A 27,286-nucleotide genomic window follows, 5' to 3' on the forward strand; every position below is an offset into this window, starting at 1 on the left:
GATTGCTTGTCAGGCATTCTACTCCTGATATTATTGGTCTTCCTGGGGGGTCTGTTGTACTTTTATGTATCTTTGGATTGTAGTAAAACGCGGCAATTCTGGGTTGTTTTGTTTCTATATATTCGGCCTCTTTTGTGTTGAGGATGGCTTCTGTTCTTCCCTTCTTGATCAGTTCACTTAGTTCCTTTTTGAATCCTTCTGTTGGGTCATTTTTTAGTATTTTGTATGTTTTCTTGTCTCCTAATAATTTGTATGCTTCCTGTAGGTATTTGTCTTTGTCCAATATTACAATTCCCCCGCCTTTGTCAGCAGGTCTTAGGATGATTTTTTCATTTTCCTGTATTTTGGTTAGTGCCTCCCGTTCCGCATGGGATATGTTCCCTAGGTGTTTTTTCCTATGTTTTTGTTTTTTTGGACTTCTGATTTTTCGTATATCCTTATTGACCATGTTCATGAAATTGTTGAGTGCCTGGGAATATTCCTGCACCGGATGGTATTTAGATTTTGCTTTTAAGTCGGTGTGTTTGTATCCCTTTTCTGCATGGTTGTCTTCTATTGTTTCTGCTTTGTTGGATCGATGAATTTTATTGGTGTCTTGCCTATTATTGTTGTTTTTTTGTTGTTTTTTTATGAAGTATTTCTTTAGGGCTAGTCTTCTCATGAATTTGCGGGCCCCTATGAACGCTTCAAATTTATTGAACAGTGTAGTAGGTGCAAATTTTAACCCTTTTTCCAGGATTTCTTGTTCTCCCTTTGTTAGTATGTATGTACTAAGGTTAAAAATCTTCTGTCCTGACTCTATTTTGATCTCCTTTTGTTTTAATTTCTTCTTTTGGGCGAGTTTCCCTCCTCTATTACCCCTCTTGCACTTTTTCTTCTCAGGAAAAAATCCTGTTTCACAGTTTTTTTTATTGTTGTTCTTTTTTCTCTCTGTTCATTGCGTCCTCTTTCCTGCTCTTGAGGTTTATTTCTATGTGTATTTCTTGTTGTCATCGTTTGGTTTGTTGTTCTTGGTCCTTCTTTCCTGGTGTCGTGGTTATTTGAAGTAACCTTCACATTACTACCTTCAGTATTGTGTTCTTTCTCTTCTATTTGAATGTCTTCTGACGGGTTTCGTTTGTCTTGTCTTTCTCTTTCTTGTGTTTTGTTCTGTTGACGGGAGGGGGCTATTTCTTCCTCGTCTGTCTCATAGTTCATCAGTACCTCATAGCGGTTATCCGTCTGTATTTCATTTCTATTGGTGGCTTCATTTTGTCTTCTAATAATGACTTCTGGGGTTATGGGTATCAGTTGTTCTATTTGCATGTCCCCCTCTTCTTGATAGTTATCCTCTTCATGTATCGTGAAGATGGATGTGTGTTCCTCAGCTTGGCTATATCTACCTTCGTCCAGTGTCTGGAAGGAGTTCTGGCTGCTATTTTCCGTGTGGTTTTTTGGTAATGCATCGCGGTTGAATTTTCTACTTTTCTTTTCTTTGATTTCCTCTTCTTTCTGGTGGATTCTTCTTTTTATATTTTCTACCAGTCACGCAGCGCTCCGAGCGAGCGCGAACAAGCGGCTCTTTTTAACCACGAGCTGTGCCACCGGCCGGGGCAAGCTCTGTATTTTTAGAAAAATCATTCATTACCACTAGGGCTCAGCCCCCTACACCTTTCCTCATCCCGAACGGCACTTAAAAGAAAAGAAAAAAGAGAAAAAAAGAAAAAAGAAAAAACTAGAAAGACGCAGGAGAACAGCCCTTGCAGAGGAACATCCAGGATAAAGGTATTCCAATCAATCTGTAAGTTTCTGTAATATTTACTGTGGACCTTCATAGTGCCACACTGGCTAGGAGAGCAATAGGGGGTATATGTCGCGCAGTACCTAATACATACATTGACTAGACATGTTGGTGGCCATCTTGTATGTCTGTTATTTTTTCCTTTTGTCCTCAGGAGTTCTTTTTTCTCATGATGAGAACTGGAGAGTGATGAGACGATTCGCTCTGTTAACCCTTAAAGATTTTGGAATGGGGAAAGAAGCCATTGAAAGCAAGATTTCTGAAGAAAGTGATTTTTTGGTAAAGAAGTTCAGAACTTACAAAGGTTGGTGCATTGTTCCATCATACTTTATCATGTGTTTTGCTTCTTGACTGGAAACTGCAATTATGAGAATTATTAGGAGTAATTAAAGGGAACCTGTCATGAGGAGCTGATCAGATTGATATATAATTTTATCGGAAAACCTTCATTAAAACTTTTATTTCATTCCTGTTTATTCTGGAATTTAAAGTTCAGGAGGTGGTCCTTTCAGTGATTGATAGTGATGAGCGGCAGGGATCATATTCGAATTCGTGATATTTCGAGAATTCGTTATATTCTAAGAATTTTTTTACTCGAAAAATCGGCAAGGTAATGATCGTGTAATATGCGAATTTTCGTCATGCGAATTTTTATTGCGATTTTTTTCAACTTCAATCACTAGTGTTGATCACGAATATTCAAATTTTATCGCAAATATACGTACTTATAGGAAAATTCGCGAATATTTCGAATATAGTGATATATATTCGTATTTTCGAATATTCGATTTTTTTTTAAATCAGTACACATGATCCCTCCCTGCTTCTAGCTTGTGGGCCAATGAGAAAGCTGCAGTATATTTGACTAGGAGTAGTGTTGTTTGCGAATTTTCGAATTTTTATTGCGATTTTTTTCAACTTACAACTATTAGACAAAGAAGAATATAGCACTATATTAGCTAAATTGCTCTATATTCGGGTTTTTTTTTTTGAATATTTGCTATATTGCTATAACTTCATTTTTTCAAATATTCGTAATATTCTAAAACAAGAATATATAGCAATATAGCAAATATTCGAAAAAAAACAACGAATTTAGAGCAATTTAGCTAATATAGTGCTATAATCTTTTTTTTTTTATAGTTGTAATTTTTTTCCAATCTGAACTTCAGATGAGAAAAAAATTCATACGGTACATGACAAAGGGACAATTGGGTTGGTGCCAGAGTTTATCTCATTACCCCCTCTAGCTATACGCCTTCCCTTGCTAGAGATTGATATATCAGCAGTGTCATGACCTTTGAGCTAGTGGTAATTTTTTTGGAGGCTTCATATAATGGCCACTTACTCCATACACTATTGCATGACTATTGCATGATATTATTGTTGAGATAATTCAAAAATCTTAATAATGTAATTTACAGTATATTTTTCGACCCTTGTTTTCTCATTGTATTTCTAGGTGAACCCTTTGATAACACCATGATTATAAATGCAGCTGTAGCCAACATTATAGTCTCCATCTTACTGAGTAATCGATTTGATTATGAGGATCCTACACTTCTGAAGCTGTTAAAGATCATTAGTGAAAGTATCCAATTACTTGGAAGCCCAATGGCTACGGTGAGCTAAACTCCATACTATATTTATAAATATTTTCTGGAAAATTGACGGACTGTCCACATGATAGTCCTTTAATATAAAATTGGTCAGGGGTTGGGCCTTAGACTCCCTAATAATATACAGAAGGGGCCACTGTGCTTGTGGAAGGATTTCATCCAGTTTAGGCCTCATTCACATGACCATGTCCATTCTGCAGACCACAAACCAAGCAAAACATGAACACTGGCCATGTGCACCCCACATCACAGACCCATTGACTTCAATGGGTTCACTATCCGCAAGATGTGGCCAAAGATAGGACATGTCCTATCTTTTGCAGCATGGCTACACGAACCCAGAAGCACACAGAAGATGGCCCCATCATAAAAGATAGGACATGTCCTATCTTTGGCCACATCTTGGGCATCACGGACCCATTTAAGTCAATGGGTTCACACTGCAATGCAGGGTGCACAAAGCCAATGTTCATGTTCCATGGTTGTGGTTGACAGCTGGTCTTCTGCTGCTACAGATCCCTTTTATCTTGTCCTTTTAACCACATAGATGTGGCAGTCCATAGAGACCATGGTGTCAAAGTGATCAAAAATGGACTCCATTTATCCTCACATCACCAGCCACCAGGCAAGGCAGATGTTGGGGTTGACAACTAAATATGACAGACAGATGTGTAAGGCCTCTTTCACACCTCTGTGTCTGTGTTGAGATCTGAGACAAGATGGTCAATGGTTCATTTTTGAAGATATCTGTGAAAGATCCATGTTGGGTCTGTGCATCCATTTTTTGCCCTCCATGTGTTATTCGTATTCCAGAGACACTGCTCAGCTGAAAATTAGTTTCCAGGGCATCTCCAACCAATGGTCCATAAAATCATTGCCAGAACATGGATGTCATCTTGTATCATTGCTTTTCATGGACCCATAGATTTCAACTGACATATTTGGTCTACATCACGGACCAAAATAGTGCATGCCTCTGTCGTTGTTAGACTGACCCACGGTCAGTGGAAAATCCCTGATGTGTGAAAAAACACATTAAAGTCACTAGGTATGTGTTCTGTCCATGAAGAACACAGACAGCCCCATGTGTATGATTCAGTATCATGTGAACAAGGCCTAAGAAAGGCTGACCTTGCCTTTTAGCCATGCCTTAGTCTATATGTGCCTGTACTTTTTCACTGACAGGCAACAATGGATTGGAATACAGATAAAAAAAATTCTCTTAGGCTTTGTTCACATCTTCGGGAGCAGATCCGCCAGGCTGTTCTGGCTGAGAGCAGCCTCTCCAGATTCTATAGGTCACTGATGGGTCTCCATTGCATGCAACGGTTTTTGCTCTGACAAACAGCCAGCATTTGTGCCAGATCAGGCAGCTGGATCAGCTTGCCGCAGATGCGAAAGTGGCCTAAGTTGGACAAAAAAGTTAAAGTGTAATACGGTATAATACATTCCTTTTTTGCATTAACAGCCCCCCCCCAAAAAAAAAAAATCACCAATGGTGCATTTAATGATATAACTTGTCACCAGTCTTCATGTATGTTAATTGAAATGTACAAATGAACACAGACAAAATGTAAAAAAATTCCCTGCATCCTCAAAATTGACTGCGTCCTTAAGGGGTTGATCCAAAGCGTTGAAAGCGGCATCTGAGAGATTAAATGACGAGGTCAGCATGTAATTGCGCCCACACCATACAATGGAAAGTGATTTGTTTCAAAGTAATTCATAACAAATCAAATTTCTTGTTGAAGTTCGGTGAAGCAGCCTAATCAAATTTTTCAAAACTTTGCTTATCTGTAGGACCCTCTCCTAGCTACAGAACAGAGCTCCCAAAGTGAAGGAGAGCACACCGCACATGTGCAGTATGTTCTCTATTCATTGCTGTGGGAGTTCCAAAGCATTTGTTTGGCTATTTTCGGAAGTTTCACAGCAGTGAATGCATATAGTGCCCATTGGAAAGGCGCTCATAGGGTGAATGAGTAAAATATATGGGTCTCTACAGAAATGTTGGTGTGCTCAACTGGTAAACGCATTAGAGAGGTAGAATCTGTCAGTAGAGCTAATCTGGTTGTTGCAGCCGATGCCAATGTGTTTTAGATAAACGCCTCTGGAAAAAGGTTTCCAACCAGCCAGAGGGATGCCACAGGAGTAGGAGTGTGAGTTGGAGAGGTATACATGTTGGGTTCCAGCCAACTCGACTAGTTAAGGCAAGCGCAGTAGACGACACTTGAATAGGAATGAACTTTATTGACAGGTAATATTTTTGAAACAGACAACACGCTTCGGGGTTCCAGGACCCCTTTTTCAAGACTTTTTGATAGACATGGTGGGGGCTAATGACACACTCAGCAATGTTTGCACTATTTCTTATTATAAGGTGGCCAGTGGTGTGGGCTTCTTGTGCAAGCTCCACTGCATGGTGGGTAGCAGTGCAGATGCAGGTTGATAGCGCTCATTCAAAAATATTACCTGTCAATAAAGTTCATTCCTATCCAAATGATCATCATCGTCTCCTGCACCTGCCTTAACTAGTCGAGTTGGCTGGAATCCAATGGGTATTCCTCCCTGACTCATACTCCTACAGCAGTGAATGTTCAGCTCACCACCCAAGTGCAGCTACCTCTCTATTCACCTCTGTTCACTTTGGGGGTCTCGTTCTGCCATTCATCATTTTTTTCCAATTGCAGCTGTATAATGCCTATCCATCACTGATACACTGGTGTTCAAGTATCCATACAGTAGTGATGAAGAATGTGAATGAACTGCATGAGTTTATTCGTGAAACCTTCACCAACCAGAAAAAAATTCTGGATGTCAATGACCAGAGGAACCTTATTGACGCCTTCCTGGTGAAACAACAAAAGGTACTGAAACACTGATACAGATTTTCTAAAGCTGAATTGCAGTTTAGCTCAACTCATGGTGACACAATGTGCTATTTGTTTTTTTACATAGGACTGCTGGTAAACGTACTAGATTTTCTTTTGGAAATGCAGAGGTAGTGGTGGCACCCAGGCCCAGATGACTGAGGGGAACCAGTGCTTCTTGGACATTAGCTTATTTTTTTTATTTTTTTTTTTGGGGTAGGGGTTGTGTTTGTTTTCTTGTTTTTGTTTTTTTGGGGGGAGCTTGTTACAGATTTACCATAGGGTCCTAGGAAATTCAAGGTGCTCTTCAGTAAGTGATCATAGAGATCATAGAGAAGACATCTGATATTTTTTTCTATTTCCTTTCAAATATCAAGTTGTGACTAAGGCCTTGTTCACGTTCACGTCTCCGTTTTGAGATCCGGCAGGCCTCTACTTCACCGCCGGATCCTCATTTACTGCAATGGGATCTGGCGGTGTTCCACACGATTTCTGGCATAAAAACCTTGGATCCAACATTATTTTGTCCGTCTGACAGCCGGCATCTGCACCTGATCCGGCAGGCGAATCACAGAATCGGAGATGTGAATGAGGCCTAACTTTCCTTATAGAAGACATAAAGCACATTTTGTTTTTGTTTTGTTTTTTAATTTCACTACACTCTGTTCACATCTGTGTTGGAAGCTCCTAGTGGTGCCTCCACAGATCATGCCATTTTTGATGGGGGAAAATAGCACCTCTTTGAGGTGAAATGAGGAAGTATAATTGTTATTAGAGGTTTCACATTGTTTTATGACACAAGGACATTCCATCTTGTTGTCAGAAAACCAATGCTGTGAACTTCTGCTTTACTTGTGATTAATTTACCTTCTAGGAAAAACCGAATCCTCACTTATACTTTACTAATGAAAACCTAACAGTGCTTGTGAGGGACCTCTTTGCCGCTGGCATGGAAACAACCTCAACTACTCTGAGATGGGGTCTTCTGCTGATGATGAAATATCCAGAAGTCCAAAGTAAGAGAGCTGGTTTTATGCATGTTACCATAGACATATGCTACATTGCACAGTACTGAGTGCCCTACTAAAGACAATGGGAGTCATTTACTACATCACTGGACACCAGAAACTGGAGTAAAAAATTTAAGTGCAAATGGTGTTTCTAGACCACCCTCACCCCTTTGAAAAAGCGTGTTGGTGGCGACTGGTGTAGACTGGGCCACCGACCCTGGCACATTTACCATCACAATGACAATTGAAATAAACTTCAGCTTCGACCTGGAGTAGATTTCAATCTAGGGACATGGACTGCCAGAGGATGTTCTTAATTTGTGATGGGGTGTGCATTTCGTCATCTCATCCTCCGGCAGTGCAGGGGATATCAAAGATGCTACGTTGGCGGCCTGTGTCCACCGCTCCACTGACCTTGTGTCTGTATGTCCTGTGTGTATGTGTGAATAGGAGCTTAGTTCATTGCTCCAGCACTGCAGAGGTTACACCCTTCTCTCCTTGCTGTGTGAGTGCTGCTGTCCAGTTGCTGACTAAAGAATTTATTGGGCCTCATTTATCAAAACTGTCTAGCAAGAAAACTAAGTTGCCCGAAAGCAACCAATCGGAGCTCCCCTTTCATTAAAGTTAACTGAAAAAATTTGCTCTCATTGGTTGCTATGGGCAACTTAGAGAGTTTTCCTGTTAGACGTTTTTGATAAATAAGGCCCATTAACTCCCTTAAATATGCTGGGCTCCTTGCTCCACTTGTTGCCTGATCTACAGGTCCAGTCTGGTTCTGCTAGTCTTTGCTATCTCATGTCTTGACTGCTGCTGGATTCCTGAACTTTGACTCTTGCTGCTTGCCGTGACCTCAGCCTGAATATAGACTACGAGTATTGCCTGATCCCCTTGGGCTTTGCATTGGAGTGTCAGATCCCTGAGGGTTAACAGCCGACCACACCTGGTAGTTGGCACAGAGGATCCACAGACGGCAACGAAAGACTAGCATGAGACCCCATTCTTTGATAAATGACCCCCAATCTCTTTTGAAATAGAACCTTGTAAGGGAGTGAACTGTGTCCATACAAATTTTACTTCATGTCTCCATTTCCTTCGTTACTTGATGAATTTCGTTCGTGGATGTCCTCAAGTTGAAGGAGGTGGCAGACAGAGTGGACTACTGTCCTATGCTGAACATTGCGGAGCTAAAAGCTAGGGGCCACTCTGAAGTGAAAAACAGGTAAGGAATTCATCTTGCATCAAAGGCCGTACTGGGAGGATTGCCATGCTGACCATACAAACACTGAACACTAGACCTGTCAGTGTAACTGAAAACTGACCCAAATCAAGTTTCCGCATCTGTGTCACATCCTAGAGCTGGGTTTGGGATGTAAGTCAGCTGCTCCCTATCATCATTGCCTGATATTGCGTTTGTTTTTGGATTATCTATGCTGATGCTGATTGTGCTTACATCTAATTTCTTGGTAACGACTCTGGCTAGTATCTGGATTTAAAAGCCATGTACACTTTTGGGGGCAATTTGTTTTTATTAGTGCATTGTACTCATAATTTTTTTCAATTGGTCTTTATTAAAAATATAGTCCTTTCTCTGTACAGAGCTGAGATGCTCAACTATCAGGATCAGAATTTTCTTCTGCCCCCTTTAGGGAGTGAGATGACGGGCTCCTTATCTCTGCTCTCAGACCTTATAAACACTCATCAAAGCTCAATCCTTATCTTACTGATAAGAATGTGGCTTAAATAAGTGTTTATGACCTCTTAGTAATTTAGAGATAAGGGTTATTAGATGACCTCACAAAGGGAAAATGAAAGTAGTATTATGCACACAGCAGTTAACCCTTTGTGACAGAATGGCTCAATATTTTTTAATGAAGACCAATAAAAAAATGAGTTTTAGCCCCAAATGATTAAAATGCAATCATAAAAAAAAAATGTCCCCAAAGGTGTATATAGTCTTTCACCTCTCATGTATTGCATTCTTAGTGTTTGTCTCAGCAGTTTTTTTTTTACCCTGCTTGTTGACTATTTATTTATCACCCTGGTCATTCTGAAAGGCCTGCTACCAGTGTGTCCACACCAGTATTTTGTTATTAGCTCCACCAACGTATCATGGGTCCCTAGTAAAAAAAAATCCATTTTGCCTTGCGGCGGGCTCTGATGAAAACCTAGGGTTAAACTTAGTTTCATATTACCCGGAGAAGGCTGGTAGCAGATTTTAGGATCAGTATGGAGAAGATTCATGGCCTTGTAAACCAAATGTAGGGCTTAAAATAGCTGTTCCAGGATATGGCTGAAAAACTTGTGCTTGGAAAAAATGCTACTGCAGGTACTACTCCAGTTACAGCTCAACCCAAAGTAAACCTTCCTGAACAATATTCTTGTGATCAGAATTTGTTTGTGACGTCTCATGAAAGTTGCAAGCTGTTTTTTCATTTGAGGCCTCATTCATCAGGAACTGACTGGGATTCATTACGTCTCTTCTACAGGAAGATTTACAAGTCTAGGCTTTCCCTCTAAATCCGAATGCACCTGAACTGTCATCTGCAGACGCTTTTTCTTCAGCTACATGATGAACCACAGGGCTGTGGCAGAAGTCAATCTCCTTTGTCTCTGTCAGGGTAATCGCAGTGTTGAAGATTACTGTTCTGAATGTAGGAGATGGTCAATTGTTTCCCAGTAGAATAGCCCAGTTCTTTGTTGTTATTTCCACCAAGGTTTATCTGAGCTTTTGAAGGATCTTTTTGTTAATTATTTACAACCCATGTCCTTAGAGGAAGCTATGACCCTGATAAGGAGTTCACTTCTTTGAAGTCTATTCCATTGAAATCCAAGATCCATTCCTTGTCTTCTAAGAAACCTATGCAGTAAGGATCTACCATCTCAGCACAGGGATGTATAAGTTTCCAGAGGAGACAGGCCTTTGTTTTTACTGTGGTGATGCTGGCCATATGATCAAGAATTGTCCCAAGTGCTCCAAGCTGGAAAACTACAATGCCTAGGTGGTTTTAGGGAAGACCATCTAGGTGGTCAGGTATTCCAGGTATTGTTGTGGGTAAAGATTTTGTAGATTATGAGTCAGCGGCTAATTTAGACTTTCAGGTTGCTAAAAAATTATCCATTCTGTGATTGCAATTTGCCACTCCAGTTAAGATAACCACAGTGCATAGTGTAATACCCCAGACTTGGGATATTACTATTGTGCATTTTAATTGCTGTAGTTCTAAGTTTTACATGCAGTTCTATGTAATGTCATGTATGTCACCCGTATGTCATTTTATCCAGATGGGGGAGGTATTGGTTGGCAAAGGCTGGCTGTAACAAGGCTTAAAGGGATTCTGTCATGAGATTTGAGCCCTATAAGCTAAACATATGGCCAGGTCCGTACTAATAACATGAATCATAAACTGCCCTTATTAAACCTGCTTGTGGCTCTATTAGCCCATAAAAATGGTTTTTATAAGCTGTCACTCACCTACCTAAGGTGCCCAAGGGGTTTTACATTAACCCAGGGTGCCCGCCCGCACCCCTCGCTGTCTGGTGCCCAGCGCCGCCTTCCTCACCTCAGCCCCGCCTCCGCAATCCTCCCGTCCCTCTGCTAGATCCGGCGCCTGCGCACTAGGCTCAGCCTGATGCGCCGCGGACTCCTGGCAGCGGCTTCATTGAGCGAAGGCTGAGCATCAGGCTGAGCCGGATCTAGCAGAGGGACGGGAGGATTGCGGAGGCGGGGCTGAGGTGAGGAAGGCGGCGCTGGGCACCAGACAGCGAGGGGTGCGGGCGGGCACCCTGGGTTAATGTAAAACCCCTTGGGCACCTTAGGTAGGTGAGTGACAGCTTATAAAAACCATTTTTATGGGCTAATAGAGCCACAAGCAGGTTTAATAAGGGCAGTTTATGATTCATGTTATTAGTACGGACCTGGCCATATGTTTAGCTTATAGGGCTCAAATCTCATGACAGAATCCCTTTAACCACCTTGTTCCACCCCTCCTGGTAGAGTAGACGCATATGCCTTCCTGCCAGGAGAGGGAAGTCTAGAGTCAGTTCAGTCTAAGTCGGAGTTAGGCGAAGAGGGGATGTCAGAGGACTTGTCCTGATAGTGGAGGCGAGTAGGGAAGCAGTTCATAGAGCACCACCTCTGAGGGACCACTTCTGAGTTAGGATCCATATACCCTCTCCTGCCAGAGAGTGAGGAAGCAGCTTCTAGAACACCCACTCCTGAGAGTGAACTGTGGCAGCATTTCTACACACACTGCTGTGATGTGAGGGAAAAAGAGCTAAAGACAGCCTCATCACCTAACTACCACTAGACCAGCAACATCTAAGTGCAGAACTTCAGCTATCTAACCTGCTACCATACCTCATTGTCTGGTGCCAGAGAAGAATTGCACTAAAGCCCACTGCTACTGTATGTGTTTTCAAGTTCTATGTTGCACTTAGTAAAAAGGACTTTGTTACATTCATCTCTGGCCTCATTCTTCAGTGCTACACCGTTGGACACCGTAACACAACTATACTACATCATTGCCACTTCTACTCCCATACTCTACACTAGCTTCCACGGGGCTCACTGCAATAGTACTCCTTTGTCTCAGGATCCTGTAAAATCGTATACCTCACCTTTAACCTTAGTTGTTTGATCTATGTATTCAGAGCTCTCTTTTTTTTTTCCCACCTTGATAATTTGTTCACCAAACTGATTATGGGGTTCTCCTGGCTACAGTCTAATAAGACTGTCATTGATTGGGAGAAAAGGGACCTCATCAATTGGATCTCCAGATATATTGAATCTTGTATGTCTGTCTCCAGTGTGTCTTGTGATTCACCCTTTCTAATGCGATTTTTTTCAGGATTTTGCCGATATATTTTCTGAATCTGATAGTGAGACACTTCCTTCCCATAGACCGAACGACTGTGCCATTGATTTTCTTACCGATGCTAAATTACCTAAGGGGCAGATTTATAATCTTCCCAGAAACACAGGCTATAAAAGATTATATTCAGGAAAGCCAGTGTGGGTGTGAGAAAAAAGATGGTGGTTTAAGGTCCTGTATTATCGCAAACTGAATAAGAGCACAGTAAATAATACCTTCTTCCACTTATCACTGACATATTTAAGAACTCCGTAGCCAACTGGTTCTCGAAACTGGATTTACATTATAATTACATTTAGAGATGAGCGAATCAGTTCGTAACTAACACGGTTCATTACGAACTTCCCTAAATATCATCTGCCAGACAAACCCAAGGCATTTCAGGTTCGCTAAAGATGAATCCAGTAAAGCAGCACAGCGTAATTTTACTGCACGCGTTGACCGAAAAAAGCACAAGGGAAAGGAGGATGCTCACATGACCGTGAGAGAAAGTTATGGGGGAGCTTTTGCCCTGATTGGCTCACAGGCCGGCAGACAGCCTGGATGAGCTAATGAGTGCCACAGCAGGCAGGGAGGGGCCCTTGCAGAACATCATTCTGTGTTAGGCTGTAAATGAGGGTGGATGGGTCTATTCAGTGTCTGACAGAAAACAATCTTAGGGATAGAGTACAGTCACACAATCAAGCTTCCATTCTAATGTGAGGGACAGTGAAGGGAAAGGCTAGAAAAATAATTGTGTAGAATAGGGAAAGGCAGGGAATTCTTTCAGCCAGGGAGTGAGAAGTGAGGAGCTCAGGCTGGGTGTGCATTAGCCATGGGTTCAAATCTGGCCAGGGACAACATCTGCATGGAATTTCCTCCCACACTCTAAAAATATACAAATAGGCACATTGGCTCCTACAAAATTGACTGTAGTGTGTGTTGTGGGTTGGGCTAGAGTACCTATATGGCTGCCACTGACTTCACAGGTAGTTACCCTAGCCACTTAATCCCTCTAAGAAAAGATCTTTACAAATGTTTGTCATTGTACTCGCATTTCAGCGATTCTTACACGGCGAGGAATGCCCCGACACCACTTAATCTGCAACGTTCTAACTCGCTGGAATTCAATATTAAACATGCTAGAGAGTCATTGTGAGCAGCGGAAAGCCATAAACGACTTTGTCATGCGCCAGACCACCTCAGCAGGAAACATGTGTTGTTTCCAGGTCAGGCAGTAGCAGTTTATCCAAGACACTTGTCAGGTGCTGAAGCCTTTCAAAGAGGCCACAAAGTTTGTCAGTAGGGACAAGTGCGGCATAAACAATTTCATAGCTCTCATATTTATGTTAGAACAGACATTGACTGTCATGCAGCAGGGGACGACAGTGGAATATGAACAGCTAGCAGATCTTGCTGTCCGCCCTGTAGCTGTTAGGGACCCACAAGAAGAAACCGCCATGGACAAGGATAAGGAGTGGCCACTGGAAGAGGATTAGGAATTGGAGGTGGAGGACCAAGAGGATGATGATGATGATGGCACCGGCCATGATAGCCAGTCGTCTATTGAGGGTTGGAGCCAGAAAGAACTGGCTCCTCGAGCACGCTGGCCAGAATGGCGACCTGTATGCTTGCTTGCTTACGCAGTCTGTTGATTACTGGATAGCGATGCTTTTAGACATTTGTTACCAAAGAAGTGTGAGAATGTTTTCCTCCCTCAGAAAAAGAAACCAAATTATGTTATTATCAGGAAACACTGTACGCAGCTTTCGGTGAGCAGATGCCGGCCACCAGCTTGTCTGAAAAGGAGGCTCTTTATGCCCACAGAGTCACCCACCACCACAAGCAGCAGAAGCCACAGCCAGTGGCGTAAACACAATCCATGGGGCCCCGGTGCGAAACTGATCCATAGGGCCCCCTCCCCCGTCGCATCGCCCCCCCAAAACCTGTATCCCCCCCCCCCCACTACCTCCCCTACCATTCACCCAACATGCCTCCCAACAGTTCCGCTTTGTGCGGGGCAGGCCGATTTTGGATGGCAATCCTGCTGTCCTGCCAAGCTCTACCTCTGCACAATTTGCCAGGTGCAAGAGTTGGGAGGTATGTACATGTACATAACCGCACACAGCGTATTCATGTAAAGCTTAAAGTGTAACTGCCATAAAATTTTTATTTTTTGCTAAAGTGTAGGGCAAGTGATAGGTAGCATTTTTGTAATATACTTTATTTAGCCAAAATGTTTCATTTTAGTAGTAAACTGGGGTTGAAATGGCCCTTAGCAGCGCCCTCAAAAATGAGCTTCTTAGGAGTTAAAATAATATGTCTATTCACCCTTTCTATAAAATCGAATGCTCCGGTACACTTACTAACCTGCCTTCCCTGCGATAATCACTCATGAAGCAGCCGCCGGAAGTAAGCGCTCACTGCGCACAGTGCTTCAACTTCTGGCGCCTGATTCATGAGTGATTATCGCAGGGAAGGCAGTGTTATACTGTATATTGAACGGCATGGTGCAGGGATTATAATGTATATTGTACAGCAAATGTTTGGAGGTTACACCATGCCGAACAATATAACCCCTGTGGGATAGATAGATAGATAGATAGATAGATATGAGATAGGTAGCTAGATAGATATGCCTATACCTATATACAGCCTATATCTATATACAGTCTACACCTATGTACTGCAATATATAGTTGTAGGCTGTACATAGGTATAGGCTGTACATATTTATAGGCTGTACATATTTATAGGCTGTACATATTTATAGGCTGTACATATTTATAGGCTGTACATATTTATAGGCTGTACATATTTATAGGCTGTACATATTTATAGGCTGTATATAAGTGCAGGGCATGCTACTGCAGAACACAGGAGGAAGTTTGGAAGAACTCATCAATAGTGTGGGCAAGTGTGTGGGCATTTTGCAAGGCGGGTGAGCGGGCGCGCTGAGCGGACATAGTAAACTTTTGAGTGGGGGCACAATAATTGCTGCACGGCCGCTCACCCGCGCAGCTTAGAGGGAACACTGCCCTAAATACAGTATAGTGTTATGGGCCACAGTGCAAACTATGGATTGGGCCCCTTCCCCCCCATTTTTACAAAGAAGCGGCAGATTTTCTTACTAAGGGCTCTTTCCGTGTGGCTAATCCTCTGCGTGAATGAGTGCCAAGCCCCATTCTGGACAGCAGAGACACGGAGCAGTAACATGATTGACTGTTATCTTTTTACTACAAAATCACGGTGACAACTTTATCTCACTGTGATTATGTAGTAAAAAGATCACAGAGAGGCACAGAGCATTATCAATCATGCTACTGCTCCGTGTCTCTGCTGTCCGGAATGGGGCTTGGCTGTCTTTCACGCAGTGGATTACCCGCACGGGATCCGCTCGTGTTAAAGAGCCCTAAGCCCAATGCATGGCTACACTCACCCAGTCCTAATAAAATCTGGTCCTACCTCATCCAGGGTGTCACTGGCGTCGGCGTGATGTCCACTGGATCCAGAACAAGGTCCCTGTGGTGAGAAAAAAAGAATAATCACATAAGGAAGGGATGGTGACTGCCCCTGTGAAATCACCAGCAGGGGCGCCTGCTGAGCCATGCCAATGTATAGCAGGGTAATCTAGGACATTTCTCCTAAGTGCAACCACACAGTACTAATGCCCACCTTGTGGCCCTCACAGTAGTTATGCCCACCTTTGTTCCTGTCACAGTAGTTATGCCCAGATATGTGCCCCCTCACAGTAGTTATGACAAATATGTGTCCCCTTACAGTAGTTATGCCCAGATATGTGCCTCCCTCACAGTAGTAATGCCAGATTATGTGCCCCCTCACAGTAGTAATGCCAAATATGTGCCCCCTTACAGTAGTAATGCCCAGATATGTGCCCCCTCACAGTAGTAATGTCAGATTATGTCCCCCCTCACAGTAGTAATGCCAAATATGTGTCCCCTCACAGTAGTAATGCCCAGATATGTGCCCCCTCACAGCATTAATGCCCAGATTATATGCCCCTCACAGTAGTAATGCCAGATTATGTGTTCCCTCACAGTAGTAATGCCAAATATGTGCCCCCTCACAGTAGTAATGCCCAGATATGTGCCCCCTCACAGTAGTAATGCCAGATTATGTGTCCCATCACAGTAGTAATGCCAGATTATGTGTCCCCTCACAGTAGTAATGTCCAGTTATGTGCCCCCTCACAGTAGTAATGCCCAGATATGTGCCCCCTCACAGTAGTAATGTCAGATTATGTCCCCCCTCACAGTAGTAATGCCAAATATGTGTCCCCTCACAGTAGTAATGCCCAGATATGTGCCCCCTCACAGCATTAATGCCCAGATTATATGCCCCTCACAGTAGTAATGCCAGATTATGTGTTCCCTCACAGTAGTAATGCCAAATATGTGCCCCCTCACAGTAGTAATGCCCAGATATGTGCCCCCTCACAGTAGTAATGCCAGATTATGTGTCCCATCACAGTAGTAATGCCAGATTATGTGTCCCCTCACAGCATTAATGCCATATTATGTGTCCACTCACAGTAGTTATGCAAAATGTTGTGTCCCCACAGTAGTAATGCCAGATTATGTGCCCCTCACAGTAGTAATGCCAGATTATATGCCCCTCACAGTAGTAATGCCAGATTATGTGCCCCTCACAGTAGTTATGCCAGATTATGTGCCCCTCACAGTAGTAATGCCAGATAATGTGCCCCTCACAGTAGTTATGCCAGATGATGTCCCCTTCACAGTAGATATGCCCACATATGTGCCTCTCACAGTGGTTATGCCAGATTACGTGCCCCCTCACAGTAGTTATGCCTTCATATGTGCCCCCTCATAGTTATGCCTTCATATGTGCCCCCCTCACAGTAGTTAGGCCAGATTAGGTGCCCCCTCAAATTAGTTATGGCAGATTAGGTGCCCCTTAGTAGAGATGCCCACTTTTGTGCCCCCTCACTCTAGTTGTGCCCATCAATTCCCCCCCCCCCCTTGCCCCCAGTCCGCAGCGTTAGAAAAAAAAAACACATACTTACCTTCTTCCCTGATGACAGGCTCCCACACTCATCGCGCTGCTGGCTGTGCTGAAGGCAGATTCCCGGGCTTTCAGCTTTCCTCCCACAGCCAGCAGCACAATGTGGGGCCAGCAGGAGGAGCTCCTGAGCTCTGAAGATCAGTGAAGCAGGGAGCAGAGAGGTTTCCTTGCTTCACTATCGAAACGAACTGCCTGGCTGGGTGTGTGTGAGTGAGTGCTCGCTCCCACCCTCTCCCCCCCCCCCATATTATACATGTAATGGAGGCATGGAGCGCTCTGATGGGGCCCAAAATTGCCACTGTACTTCATGCTGGGCCCCATCAGAGCACTCCATTACATGTGAGTACAGCGGAGCCCCCGTTTTTAACATGCTTTAGGGCGGTCTGGGGGGGTATAGAGGCGTCCAGGCCCCCTGGAGTGCCGGGCCCGGTCGCAACTGCAACCCCTGCGACCCCTGTATGTATGCCAGTGGCCAGAGCTATAGTAGAAGCAACAGCCATTTCAGTCTTCTTAACATGATGGAACAGTTTTTCCATGTGCTGCGCTAAGGTGAGGCCAGTCAGCAAGCTGATAGCTTCCGCCTCAAAGCCCAGGTTCAGGCCTACCTATAGTCTGGCCAGTCTCGGGCAAATACCCTGTTCCCTGACCCCATGGATTTCTGGGTAGGCAGACTGGAACAGTGGCCCGAACTGGTACAGCACAATCTCTTTCTTGCCCAGCCTCCAGTGTCATGTTTGAGAAGGTTTTCAGCAACACGATGGGAGCGTGGTGACATCAAACAGATGAAATTGTCCTCTGCCAGTGTCCAAAACATCACTTCTGTCAAGCCTGGATTCCGGAGGATTTTCACACTCCTCTGGCTGATTAGATCTGGCCTTGCTGACGGTGCAACATCTTGCCGCTGTTGCTGTCTGCCTGGCTACCGTCCTGCCTACCATTATGTTCCGTATGGCTGCTGCTGCCTATCTACCATCATGTTCTGTATGGCTGCTGCTGCCTCCATCATGCCACTGCCACCATGATGCTGCTGTCTGCCTGCCAACATGTACCATATGGCTGCTGCTGCCGCCGCCTCAGTTGCTAGTCCTCACTGCTAATCCCCTACTGCCACCACTACCAATACCACCACCGCCACTAGTACAACTGACACCCATAGACAGCCGATCTGCTGCCTTGTATGTTCCGTGCTATGCTGCCTCTGCTCTGCTACTATTGCAGCTATGTGCCTCTAATACCCTACCCTTTCCACAACCACACTGTACTGCTGCTGCTCCCAATTAAAAGGTAGAATTTTTCAAGGCTTGTTCAGAACCAGACACTTTTTCTTTTGACAATTAAAACGTGTGTGTGTTGTATGGGCAGGCATTCTGACCAGGTCAAGGCATAATATTTGGATGTTGGGTCCCCCAACAATCTATTTTAATTTATACCATAACACCGTCTGTGTTTACAAAATATGCTCCTGATAAGGGACAATTTTTGAAAAGTCTCTAATATGAAAAAAGCATAACACATATAACGACACAGTGTGTTTTTAAACACTATGTTCATTAACGCTACCAAGCATGCGTTTACCCGTTTCCTATAGTGTTTACATTATTACAATGCCCCTCTGTATTGGTAGTATATATAATTGACTACCACTATACTATATAAAATGGCCTACCTCTAAGTGTATATAATGGCCCTATCTGTAGTACATAAAATGCTCTCCTCCACCCCCACACTGTAGTGCCCGCCAGCATAAATACATAAAAAAAAAAAAATACTCACCTGTGTTCTGCTCTTCTTTGTCATCTGTGATGCATGCCACAGGCTCTTCTCATCTGTGGCCTGAGTAACCGTGTCCAGGAACAGGCAGTCACAACAACATTGCATTTCACGAACACCTGTATCTTGACATCATCACGGCATCCCATGAGACCCAGGACAGGATGTTATGGTGGTGTCATTGCCATCTTCTTTGCCATTCTACCACCTCATAGGCTTCAGGCCTATGAGGCTGAACAGCGAGGACAGGAGCCATAGGCTTCCGTGTCCCACTGTAAACTGTCGCCCCCCTCAGAGGCAGGTCAGCCCCCTATTGAGGCACAATACTGGCAGAAATGGGCCTGTGAGGATCATTTCAGTAAGATGTAAAACTGACAAATTCCAAAACCTTGTCCAGTTTATTTATTAAACATATTGCACATTTACATGGCATTTAAGGGCTAATGCCCACAAACGTGTGCCGGCCATTGCCGTATTGCGGTCTGCATCACAGATCGCGGACCCATTCACTTGAATGGATCCTCAATCCGGGAGATGTGGAACGGAGGCATGGATCGGAAGCCTACGGGAGCACTACAGAGTGCTTCCGTGGGTTTACTTTATGTGCCTCTGCACCGCAAAAAAGTTGTGCATGCACAAATCACTCCTCAAAAAGTATATTTCTCCTGTGAGTCCGCCTAAGGGTCTTCCTTCTTCTGTCCAAGGAAAGTGGGATCGAGAGTATGAAGTACAACGTATTATTGATTAGAAGTTCCCTTCAATACCTAGTACATTAGAAGGGTTATGGACCTGAAGAGCGTGACTGTGTACCATCTGTACATGTGAATCATCTGGTCAGATCTTTTCATAGAAAGTTTTCTCTTAAACCCATTCCTAATTCTAAGGGTCCAGTGACCCCTTTTAGAATGGCGGGTACTGTCAGGAGTTCAAATCACATCATGGGCTGAACTAGGAGGGTTGCCATGCCTTTCAGACAAGACCTATCCAATCCTAGAACTTGGTAAGGGATTTAAGACAGCTGTTCCCTATCATTATTGCCATGGCTCCCTAGTTATTGTTATTGAATGTGTCTTCCCCAAGTGACTTACAACAGATCCCTCTGGTTTTTGACTTCTGGCTTATTTTTTTGGATTATCCTTGTGGCTGCTGATTCTGCTTACATCTAATCTGGTAACGACTCTGGCTAGTATCTGGATTTAACCTCTTGTGTACTGCATTCATCACAATTGCCTCTCCTGTTTTTTTTCTTCCGACCCTGCTTGCTGAGTACTCTTTTACCGCCCTGGTCATTCGTCAAGGTCTGGTACTAGTTTAACTGCACCAGTATTCTGTTATCAAGCTCGGCAGACATATCCTGGGTCCTTAGCAGCCAAGTCCACCCTGTCTTGTGGCAGGCTCTGGTGGATACCTAGGGGTAGACATAATTTCATATTAACCAAGAGGTTAATAGGTTTGAAAGGCTGGTTGCAGATTTAGAGTTCACTGGCGGTGGTATGGATGGTGACTGTAGTTCTTCCTAACATTTGCAGTTGTCAGAAGTCAAGGGTGATTCCAGAAAAGGGTCGTGGCCTTGCAGTCACAGGGACTTCAGGACAAATCAGAGCATAGTTATACAAGTGGGTTGAATCTTTAAAAAACTGAAATACTGGTATTTTCTCCATCTACTATCCTTGATATCTCCATCTCAGTGTGTGGCACTACCATCACGCCTAAGCAGCATGCCCGCAATGTTTGACACTGATCTTTCCTTTACCACTTAGATTCAATCTCTCGCCCACTCATGCCACCTGCTCCTCAAAAACAACTCTAGAATCTGCCGATTTCTTACTGTGGAAACAACAAAAACTCTCATTGTTCCCCTGATCCATTCCCGTCTGAATTACTGTAACTCATTACTAATTGGCCTCCCCCTCACCAAACTCTTCTCTCTCCAATCCGTCTTGAATGGAGCAGCCAGGCTCATCTATCTGTCTAGCAGCTACTCCAATGCTTTGTCATTGCACTGATTGCCCATACAGTACAGGATTCAATTTAAACGTCTCACTCTCACCCATAAAGCTCTCCACAATGCTGCACCCCCCTACGTCTCCTCCCTCATTTCTGTCTACCATCCTACTCATGCTCTCCATTCAGCCAATGACTTGTGACATATCCACCATCATCTGAACCTCTCACTCCTGTCTCCAAGACTTCTCTTGAGCTGGAATGCCCTACCCCAAGAAATTAGGTTAATTCACATTAAAAGTTTTAGGCACTCCCTAAAAACACATCTTTTTAGGTTAACCTATCGCATCCCTGATATAACCCTTCTCCACCCCTCCACCCCCCCCCCCCCCCCCCACACACACACACACTCACACCTCCACCCTTTAGAATTATACCTCTGAACCTGATCTATCAGCATATACCCCACCCCATGCACTCAGAGGCAGTACAGATATTGGATGGTGACTAGCTCATTCAGCCTTATATCTACTCCCCTGTTGTGTTAAGATGGCTAGACCATTGTACAAAACAAGCACTTCTACTTTTTGTCTCACCCCCATCTCCTCACAGATTGTAAGCTCTTGCGAGCAGGGCCTTCATTTCTCTTGTTTTAATTGTTGACCTGTTTGCTGCTACATTTTTTATAACTCTGTTAGTACTTGAACCCCCTGATTGTAAAGCGCTGTGGAATATGTTGGCGCTATAAATAAAGATTATTATTTAATATTAGTAGAATTAGTATGCACCCAAGGGAGCAATTTGAAATGACAGGGAGTTTTGCAGTCACCCATGATTTTATCATGAACCTACATGACCAGAGTGGAACCCTAGACTAAATGTGAGCAAAACTGATAACTTTTTACTTATTCTTTTAAACCTTTTAAACCTATAATTTTATGTATTTGTGTTGGGAATAGGAAAAGTTCAAAGTGAGATTGAAAAAGTTATTGGGTCAGCTGTGCCCCAAGCGAGTCATCGTAAAGCCATGCCCTATACTGACGCCGTCATTCATGAGATTCAACGTTTTGGAAACATTGTTCCAACCAACCTGCCACACGCTACTACTCAAGATGTCAATTTCCGGGGATATCTCCTGCCCAAAGTAAGTCCAAAAAAATATTAAGACTTATAACTTAGTTGTAATGATCTAGTTCCTATGATAAGCTTAGAGAAACCAAGAAAGTGGCACAATTTCACGCATAGTAAACTTGATGATTTTGATAGGGGTCAGGGTACTTGCAAGTCTGGCCCCAAGACTTGCTAGCTACTGCTAGCCCAGTTGTTGATTCTTTTCATAACGTCAATGGGAAGGGAATTAGGATATTTCCAGAAGTCCTATGTCTACGAAAAGGATATGCAAATTCGCTTTCCTTCCAAAAAGAAGAAAATGCTAAGCCTCTGATACCACCAGATGCTATTCTATAAGTCGAGTCCTTTTGAAAGGAAAGCTCATTTATAAATCTTTTTCCAAGAGGAGTGTTGCCTGTCTTATAAGAATCCTCATGCCTACTAGAAGCTCTACATAAGGACAAATAGTACCCTCAAATCCTGACCAAGGCCTCTCACTTAGCTAAGTCAGTTCTCTGTGCTTTGCACTAATGAGGGGCAAGCACCCCAAAAAGCTGTTTGCAGAGAGATGCTGGCTTAGCTATTATCTATTATGCTTCAAGGCCTGTTTAAAAGCTTAAGTATTAACTTAAAGGATTGCTTTGCTTGGAAAGAAAGCACATTTACATATATTTTTCCCTGTTGAGCATTGGCTAGCCTATAAGACTCCCCATGCCTACTAAGCACTCTCTATAGGGGGACAGTGGCAGGGGATTGGTGAAGTTATTGTTTAAAGCATTCTGAGGCTTTATTTTAATTCTTTAGCTGGCCGTAAAATCCTTTTAAATAATGAGCCTAGAAATATGACTGTTCTTTACTTTATCATACTCAAGCTATCCATAGATTATTTTATTTATTTAACTCATATAGCACTTTACAGACATTATCACCACTTGCTCTCTCAATGGAGTTCACATTCTAAACTCCCAATCACTATGTGTATACAGTAAGTATATCTGGAGTGCGGGAGGAAGAACATACAAACTCCATACACATGTTGTCCTCAGTCGAATTTGACCCTAGCTTCCAGCTCTGCAAGTACCAGTACTAACCAGTACTAACCACTAAATCACCATGATACCCATATATTTTATTAATAGCTATGAGTGGTCTGGTGCAATATTATATTTCTGCTGTAGCAGCCACTGTAATGACAAATGCCACTCCAGCAAAATTCTGGTTATTGGGAAGACAAACTAGTCTAACAAGACTTACCTTAACAAGCTGTAGCTCTTGGTAGGTTTATACCTTTATTCTGACTGTTGCATTTTTCAGTAGTGACACTGAGGAGCTATATTGACTTGATGTCAGTATGTGGATCATGGAATGGTCTGCTGTATGACAGGCAGAGAAATCCTCTCTGCTAGGTGGCAATGTACATATTAGTCATATACTGGCTTCCCCTTTCTCCTCATCTGACTGCTCTGATGTCTCCTTATTACTTACTTTTGTTAACTGTAGAAACTTGCCAGGGCATTTAACCCATACACTTCCTGAAGGGATAAGGAGACATGAGAAGCAGCACAAGGGTGAAAATAAAGTGCTGCCCACTTCTTCCTGACACCCTAGGCCCATGCCCTTATGGTCCTTGTAAATGCTACCTTGTTGAGAACACAATTTTAGTGAATTTAAGATCCATTGTGAATATGATTTATGCAAATATTGAAACTTCCAGGGGATACATGTCATCCCGCTGCTGACCTCAGTACTCTATGACAAGGATCATTTTGCAAAAGCTGATGAGTTTTACCCGGAACACTTTCTGGATTCCAGTGGAAATTTTGTAAGGAAAGAAGCATTCATGCCCTTCTCAGCTGGTGAGTAGTCCTCTCAGATGTCTTCTGGTAGAGTAATAACTAGAGCTGAGAAAATGTCTCCATAAATAATCCAAACTGAGAGCAATAAAATATCAATTTATGAATCACAAGGGTAAGAATGACTTGAGATCATGCCCCCCTCAATATTATCTATTTATCATATGAGGACCGGTGACTATAGTGTAAGAATGACCAGGAGTCCTCCTCAGCAAGTGTCACAAAGTTTAATGGAGTTGTCTGGCAGATTAAAATGCATTTAAACAGGCTCAGGATGTAAAAAAAAAATAAAGTTAAATAACTCATACTCACCTTATCAATCCAAAATTCTCCTGTTCTAGATCTTTCTGGTCCCTCTCTGTCTCTGCTTCCTATCCCTCTAAACACAGGAAATCACTACTTAGCCAATCACTGGACAGAATAGCGACCCGCCTTAGCCAGTGATTGGCTGAGCATTCATTTGCTGTTTGTCTAGAGGGACCAGGAAGCATAAACTGGGGCGAAATGGGAACATCATTCTGAGTCTTTTCTAAAAATGTAATCCATTGATCAGCCACTTTAAAATATCAAAGTATATGGTAATTATAGGGGTATAGGTTTTATTATTATAATAAATGATTTTTGGCCCTGAAGGATTATAGCCTCATTGGAGCAATCCCTGATTTTTTATTATGCTCCCAAAGGTATCTCTGGCATTGAGAAATTCGATGAGTTTTCAAGTGCAAACCTTACTTATTAAGAATTGCCCATATTGACTTCTATAAGGCAGGAACCTGAAGGACATCTGTGCCATGTGGTCCAATTTCCATTTTTAAATGTTGGGGGTTATAAAAATGTTAAGAGTAGATTGGCCACTCATGATGTTGTAGCAATTTCCCACCAATGTGTTAAATCAGCAGAAGTTGGAAGTATATAGTATCTTGCATTTTCCATTGAAAGAATACCACATTTTTATCCGGTTTCTGATATTTCATTGCTTTAGGTAGAAGAAGTTGTGCTGGAGAGAGCTTGGCCAAAATGGAGCTGTTCCTGTTCTTCACAAGACTACTGCAGAACTTCACATTCCAGGCTCCTCCTGGGGCTACACTAGACCTCAACTCTGCAATAGGATTTACAGCTGGACCACTGCCCCATAAGATATGTGCTATACCCTATGTATAACCTATGAGTGTCACTTACACTGAAAATGTTAATTGTCTACACAGGTTTGCAGTCAAACATTTGAAAATGGAAACTGCCATAAAAAATATTTTACCTACATGTATCCTGAATTTATATATAATTCTACAATCCACCAATTGTCCTTGTTGGCTATGCATTTATAACCTCCTGAGATGACCTATACATGTTGTCCCCATAACAATTGGAAAATTTGTAGTTGGTCTGGTGTCACAACAGTTTTCAAGAAGTAGTTGAGGTGCACTTGCATGAATCTAGGACATTTATAATGGTCTGTTATGAAGTGTGAGAGTAACGAGGTAACTGTATGTATTATATTCATAATAATCTATATAACATGAATGACAATATATGTATAACTAGACTTTGATTTTGTTCTACTTGTATTCTGTGTAAACCTTATCATCTATTCCACTGTTACAGCATATCTTATCCTTAGAATACATTCTGAAGGTCATCTTTTTTACTTGTGCTGAGAAAGAAGTTTGTAAGGAAAGGGGGAGTATTTGACTTGATATAGAATACAATGGTGACAATTGCTTAAGATGGGGGATGACCTGATATATACCAGATGTTCTCGGGATTCTAGGAAATGTTTCTCTTCTTTCTTAAAATAAATAGAACCAGATAATTAGTATTATTATCCAATTTGGGTCCAGTTTCATTAAAATGAACTTTTACCTATTTCCAAACCATAAGATATTGCCAATATGCTATCACGTGTAATTATGTAATCTGCCACATCTGATTTTTGAGTATTGTAACCTCTTTGAAACACCCAGTTACTCTCATTAACCTAAGGGTATAATAATAAAGATTTTTTGGGTGGTCCTGCAGATCTCCCTAGATACAGTCCTGTGTCTGTGTCTCTGTGTCGGCGACTTAATTATTTAATTACTTTGTACCTGAAAATTGAACTACTCTGAAAGAAGATATAATGCTTTTGAAGCCAATGTCTTCTAGTCCAATGTCCTCCAAGTCAACTTCTTCTATTAAAACTCAAACCAAATTATCTGCTTCCAAGCCAATGTCTTAAGAGTAACCTTGCAAGGTCAATATAATAGTGATTATATTACAAAGGAATTTACTGAATCTATTCAAAATCAACCAGATTTTTTTCTTATCAAACTACTACACTGTTAATCTTAAGGCGCATTTAGAGGTAGCAAACATTCAGGCAATTATCAGGATGGGATCGTTCCCTGCCTATAACTGCCTGCTCGTCAGTGGAGGTGACGAGTTGCATTTACATGCAGCAATCACCTCCCAGTATGCCGTTGCCATCGCTTATCCTCATACAGATTCATTGTTCTTGGGACAATTTGCTGCCTGGAAGCAATGATTTAATGTGCTACATGAAAGATCATTTCCTCCATAATTAAGCGTTTTGCTTGTTCCTAGTAACGTTTGTTCCAGATAATCTGCCTGACAAGTGTGCAGTGTAAATCAGCCATTAGAAAGGACAATGTTTCAGACAACACCTTTAAGTTTCTGTTATGAAGAGATACCTTCAATTAAACAATCCAGAGAGGAATATTGCAAGGTCAATATAAGGGTGATTATATTATGAATAGAGATGAGCGAATCGAAGTTGACGAAGTGGAATTCGATCCGAATTTCAGGAAAAATTAGATTCACAACGAATCCGAATTTCCTCACGCTTTGTAGTAATGGATCACATTTTTTACTAAAATGGCTGTTGCATGTGTGAGGACATGGAGAAAGGAACTCTGGGAAGGCGGGATCACCCATAATGCCATGCATGCAGCCAATCATCAGCCAGCCAGCCCTGTGATGTCACAGCCCTATAAATAAGGTCAGCCATCTTGGATTCTGCCATTTTCCAGTGTACTACAGTGCAGGGAGAGACGTCAGCAGGCGCTAGGGACAGTGCTAGAAAAGACTTCATTGTGCTAAAAAAATGATTTACAAATTAAGGGAAAGATTATTCAAACTATAGGGAAAGGGTAGGGAGGAATCATTCCACAGCATTTATGTTGAACAGGGTTCAGTAGGGGAGGTGACAGCCTGGGTAATAGGAACAATCCTATTACACCTTGCTGCACTGACTGTGTACCCAAATTGCCATTACACAGCTCTGTAATTCCAGAAAACTGTTCTTGTTATTGGGGTGCAAGTGCTGTTTGATACAGTCATTGACAGGGTTTATTACAAAGAAATATTTCTATGTCTTATTTGCCCTTGTGCGGTGCAGTTATATGTTGTAAAACATTTTTTGGCTTGTATTAGTGGAAAAA

At 42.5% G+C, this 27,286-nt stretch overlaps 1 protein-coding gene across 2 annotated transcripts in view; it reads left to right on the forward strand.

Moving 5' to 3' along the window:
• LOC120997261 (cytochrome P450 2C5-like) overlaps positions 1–25,880 on the forward strand; it is a 99,611-nt gene extending 73,731 nt beyond the window's left edge. The window contains exons 4-11 of one of the 2 annotated variants that reach the window (XM_040427276.1): positions 1,935–2,084; positions 3,243–3,403; positions 6,087–6,263; positions 7,141–7,282; positions 21,846–22,030; positions 23,711–23,852; positions 24,832–25,103; positions 25,176–25,880. In XM_040427276.1, the coding sequence (XP_040283210.1) occupies positions 1,935–2,084; positions 3,243–3,403; positions 6,087–6,263; positions 7,141–7,282; positions 21,846–22,030; positions 23,711–23,852; positions 24,832–25,010 (1,136 nt within the window). In that variant the 3' untranslated portion in view covers positions 25,011–25,103; positions 25,176–25,880. Of the gene's footprint in view, positions 1–1,934; positions 2,085–3,242; positions 3,404–6,086; positions 6,264–7,140; positions 7,283–21,845; positions 22,031–22,905; positions 22,982–23,710; positions 23,853–24,831; positions 25,104–25,175 lie in introns of those variants that run through there. The other variant, XM_040427277.1, reaches the window with a different exon arrangement.
• The last annotated feature ends 1,406 nt before the right edge of the window (positions 25,881–27,286 follow it).

The sequence above is a fragment of the Bufo bufo genome, chromosome 4, assembly GCF_905171765.1.
Source record: "Bufo bufo chromosome 4, aBufBuf1.1, whole genome shotgun sequence".
Lineage (NCBI taxonomy): Eukaryota > Metazoa > Chordata > Amphibia > Anura > Bufonidae > Bufo > Bufo bufo.